The following is a 4,924-nucleotide window of genomic DNA, read 5'->3' as shown; positions in this document are numbered from 1 at the left end:
GCTTCTGCCAGCAGGTGCGCAGCGCGCACGAGCCGGACAGCCCGTGGCACTTGCACTCGGTGCGCGTGTGGCTCCGCACGGCCTGCGGGGAGCAGAGGGGCGGGGACGGGCGGGCATGCGGAGCGGGGCAGGGCCCAGAGGACCGCCGGAAAAGAAGATTGCGTTTGGGGGTGAATGGGAGAGAGGAAAATGCAGACCAAAAAAAAAAACAAGGAGAGAGCGAGGAGGGGAGGAAGAGATCAAAGGAAGGCCAGCTCAGAGAGGAGGAGCAGGAGGGATGAGAAAGATGGAGATGTAAGAGAAGTAGGGAGTATGGGGGGGGGGGACGGAACGCGGGGCAGAGATTCCAGGGTCAAAGCCAAGGGGTGGGGGAGAAAGCAGAATGGACGGCAGGGGTGAGATTCTCTCCGGAGGAGGTGACAGCTGTTTCGGCCTAGCACTCCTGCCAACCCGGCCCCCTCATTCCTGCCCCTCACGGCCCCAGGCGGGGCTGAGCAGAGAGGCAGAGCCAGCCTCCTGGGCGTCTGTCTCCGCCACCCCTCCCCAACCCTCTCGACAGGTATGTGGGCCTGTCCGGACATTCCTCTTTTGGGCCCCTTCCTCCCACCCTGCCCAATGCCTCAGGCCAACACCTAGAGGACACAGGATGTGTGGTGGTGGCGTAGGTCCCTAGAGAATCCTAGAACTGAGGCATAGGGTGCAGAAGGACCCACCGTGAATGCACTCCTGAGAAGGAACTCAGGAGTCCTCCCCTGTGTTTGCTATTTGTGTCTGAAGCTGAGGTCTAAGAGTCCCAATCCTGCTAGAGATTTGTGGGTTAGGTAACCCAGGGAAATCACCTCTGGGAGCTCAGAGTCCAGGGGCCAATTCGACTTACAGACCTGTGTCCTGCTCCCACTTCATGGCATCTCCCCTACCTCACTCCTGGACCCATCTGGGGGGGGGGTCCTTTGCAGAGGGGAGGAGGAGGCTTCCATGACTCTGAGCAGGTGAGACCTGGTCTGGGGCTGCTGGACAGCCAGTCGGCAAAGCCCACCATACATCTCAGCTGCCCCGGCCTCCGCCTGACCCTCTCCTGCCTCCACCAGGACCGGCTCCTTGTCCCCACTCCTTTCCAGGCCCATGGCCCCTCAGGCCCGTTCTAGCTCTTTCTAGGCCCCCCTCACTCCCCTGGCTTCCCTCTCCTCAGGCCCCAGACCTCTCCCCAGCTTCTCTCCCGTCTTTCATCTCCAGCCTTTGTCTCTCTCCCCTGCCCCTGCCCTGATCCAGACGTCTACCCACCCCAAAGCTTGCTTCACCTATCCTGTCCCAGAACGATACCCTCCCCACCTTGGGTCCCTAAAGGCCCCCAGTTCTCTTCTTTGAGTGTTCCCTCCCCACTCTGCCCACTCTATCACCCAGCATCAGGCCCTCCCAAGCTCCCAAGTGACCCCCTCTTCTAGGCCGGCACCTCCCCTCCCACATGCCCATCCATGCTCCCGACCAATCTTCCTGAATGCCCACCTGTGCCTGTTAACACACTCCTACACCAACGCATGCTCACTCGTGCCCACACTTTCACTAACACACTCCTGCACCCATCCACTCACTTCCACACACACTCTTGTACTCTCCTGCCCATACCCACCAGCCGGCCCGCCTCGTTGTTGTGCAGTTGCACCAACGCGCGGATGTCCCCTCGTCCCCGCTTGTGCCGTGCATCCATAAACAGCCTCGACTTTTCGTCCCCGAAGTCCACATCGTCGCCACAGCCTCCCCACTCCCAGGCGGCGCTGCCTTCCAGGGAGCCGGCGGAGCCTGGCGGTCCAGGGGTGCCCGGCAGGCCAGAGGGCCGAGGCGGGGCCCTCCCGCGGGGTGCCTGGCAGCCACACTGCAGCAGTTCGCCCATGGAACAGGCCTGCGTGACCGCGTGGCTGGCGCCTGCTGCCGTGATCGCAAACACGAAGGCTGTCTCTCGAATGTCTGCGGATGAAGGAAGGGACAGTCAGTGCTTGGGATCCAAGGGCTGCCTAGGGCCTGCAGTGGGCAGGCCACCGGGAGGCGCCTGGGAGGCAGGGTTCGCGCAGAGTGCACAGACACCAGCAGCCTCCCCAGAACGAGTCCCCTCTCCTCTAGTCCCCCAGGGTAGAAAGTAGCCCTACTCCCAACCCCTCCCGACACTGACCCTGCTGCAGGATGCGCCCAAAGGCCTTGCTGTGGCTGGAGCAGTTCCAGCGGCGGAATCGGAACTGGAACTGGCACTCTCGCACCCCAAGTCGCGCACCCCGGGCTAGCTCCGCCACCACTTCTGGCTCTGCCTGGCACAGCTCAGCCTGCCGCCCAGCCAGCCGCCGTGCCTTCCTGCAGATGCTGGTAGGGTCCATGACCAAGGGGCTGCCCACGGCCCTGAGGAGCAGAGAACAGCAGGTCAGGGTAAGTATAGCCAGACACAGGGCTTGGAGTGCAGGTGAGGGAGTCCAGCCTCTTGCAGCCCACAGCCAAGAGCTGTGACACGCCTCCCCAGCTGAGCTGGCGATTGTCCTGCCTGGTTCTCTTACCACTCCATGTCTGTGTCCCTCTTGACTAGAGTCTAGACAGAAAATTGCTATAGAGTAAGGATTCAGTCTTATCCTTCCATGTACATCTTCCTTAATAAATCTTTATAGGAATTTGTCTCAAGGTGAAAGCCTCTGGCACTGGGTAGGCCCATGCTAAGATTCAACAGGCCTAGCCCAAAAGGGAGACAAGGGAAAAATTAGCAGAAGAATGATCAAGAAGGCTGTTAAAGAAAAAAAAAAAAAGCGTGTGTCATCAGCACTTTAAAAAGTAGGTAGTATCACGCAACAATACTATGATCCTAGTGGACCACAAGCTGACTATGTGTCAGCTGAACAGCCCTGATGAAAGGTAGGAGTGACGCCTGGAAGATAGAACACCATAAGATATTAGAGTGGGTGGGGAATGGAGCCTCTGAGGAAATTCACACTCCCTTTCTAGCCCACGTTACTCCTTTCTGTAAAATGGGGGGAGGGGATGGACTTTTATCTCCAAGGTGGACTCTCCCACCCTGATACCTTCTGTTCACCTGAGGTGGGAAGCAGGAGGAAGGAGCTGGGGACCAAATCTTGGAAGCATTGTTGGAAGCAGGGGACATTGACCCTTCTCCTGCTCCAGGGTGTGTGGCCTTCCCAGAGCACACGGGGGCGACATAAATGATGGGGTGGGGTGGGGGGGCGTTACTGTTTGGCTTGGTGGGTGAAGACCTCATGGGAAGTTCCACCCACTTTCAGAAATACCTCCACTTCCAGCCTTTACTCCACCTGATGAGAGAGCTGCCATTTGGCTTCAGCACAGCAGATGCCTGAAGGGTAAGTCAGCTGGAGAGTCACGCCTGGGGGGACTTCCTGCGTCAGAGGGATCCTATTTGAACGCTTAGCTGGGATCCCTGTCTTGAGGGAATGAGTGGGCAGAACACTTGGGAGCAAAGGGTAATTTGAATCCAGTGAAAATCCTTCAGAGGGCAGAAAAAAACTTGGATGGGGAAAGGGGTAGAACACATGGAGGAGAATGGTAGCAAGTGGTGCCAAAGGTTAAGGTGGCCTACTTTTCAGTTTTGCTTTAGCACACATCCGCCCCACTGTCCCCGTTTGCCCCTCAAGTACAGGCTGCCCAGGCATGTTTGGCCCCACAACAATGAGATGTCATGATCTGAAGTGGCAGCAAAAGGAATTTAGGTCTTAAGGTAGAACTCTCAACACGGAGGAACAAGATGCTTGAAGAGGTGGTTGCAGGAAGATGTGTAAACTCAGTCCTTCATAGTCTGCGTGTGTGTGTGCGTGTGTGTGCGCGCACGCGCACGCGCACACACACACGCACACACACACTCAGGTGCTGTCATTACCCCTACCCAAGTCATTCAGCAACCAGGTCTCTCTCCTCAGTAAAGAGGCTTATAGCCCAGATCTTCCTTCTAGTGTGCGTGGGACATGCCCAGCACCGGCCACCACCCTTTTCCATCCTAGAGGGGTGACACGGATGGAGCAGTGGACAGGGGGCCCGGATTCAGGCCGCCCAAGGGGGTTCCCAGTGGCCCAGTGACCCTCAAGCATTGATCAGTCCCTATCAATCCTTCCATCTGTCTACCCTTCTTCCACCCACTTATCCCACCTCACTCTAGAAAGGCCCTGAGGCAGCTTCCAGCATGCTTATGCTGAGGTCAGTTGATAAGACTATGAGATCCTTGGGAGTTAGGACTGTCTTATTTTTCTTTGTCTCTCCTGGCATAGTGTAGGTACTTAATTCATATCTTCCCCCACCCTATGCCAATTTTATTTTTGAGTTGGAGTTTCACTGTCGCCCAGACTAGAGTGCAGTGGCACGCTCACAGCCACCGCAGCCTTGAACTGCTGGGCTCCAGTGATCCTTCTGCCTCAGCCTTCCAAGTAACTGGAACTACAGGCACATGCCACCATGCTGGGCCAATTTTTTTATTTATTGTAGAGATGAGGTCTCACCAAGTTGCCCAGGCTGGTGTCAGACCCCGGGCTCAGGCAATCCTTTCGCCTCAGCCTCCCAAAGTGCTGGGATTACAGCCTGGAGCCACTGCACCCAGCTTGCCAATTTTTATTAGGAAAAGTTGTATATTATAAATTCTGTGTTATATATGAATAATGTGTGTAGTATATTACACTTCAGTGAAGACCATCTCATACGTGTTTTTGAGTAAATGAATGAGGCATCTGAGGAGAAGGTCCTCACTGGAACCCAGGACCCCCGTCCACATATTATTTCATGACTCCTGATTCCTCAGTCATCTTCATTTCTCCCACCAGGACTCAGAGTCCTTTGCAGTTGCCGGGCTCTCCTTCTGCCACTTGCATGTCTGACTCTACCTGGGATTCTGGGGCTCTGTAAACTCATCTCCCCCACCCCCCACCGCCCTGTC

General features: G+C 56.5%; 1 protein-coding gene across 1 annotated transcript in view; it reads right to left on the bottom strand.

Moving 5' to 3' along the window:
- WNT6 (Wnt family member 6) overlaps window positions 1-4,924 on the bottom strand; it is a 20,180-nt gene that overhangs the window by 8,912 nt on the left and 6,344 nt on the right. Inside the window, exons 3-5 of the mRNA XM_021712799.1 lie at window positions 2,165-2,385; window positions 1,628-1,962; window positions 3-82 (exon numbers count right to left, since the gene is read on the bottom strand). Coding sequence (XP_021568474.1) covers window positions 3-82; window positions 1,628-1,962; window positions 2,165-2,363 — 614 coding nt within the window. The 5' untranslated portion in view covers window positions 2,364-2,385. The remainder of the gene's footprint in view (window positions 1-2; window positions 83-1,627; window positions 1,963-2,164; window positions 2,386-4,924) is intronic.

Source organism: Carlito syrichta, unplaced genomic scaffold (genome assembly GCF_000164805.1).
Source record: "Carlito syrichta isolate Samal-C Ts95f unplaced genomic scaffold, Tarsius_syrichta-2.0.1 Scaffold303646, whole genome shotgun sequence".
In the NCBI taxonomy this organism is placed as follows: Eukaryota; Metazoa; Chordata; class Mammalia; order Primates; family Tarsiidae; genus Carlito; species Carlito syrichta.
This window is presented reverse-complemented; position numbering and strand designations above follow the sequence as displayed.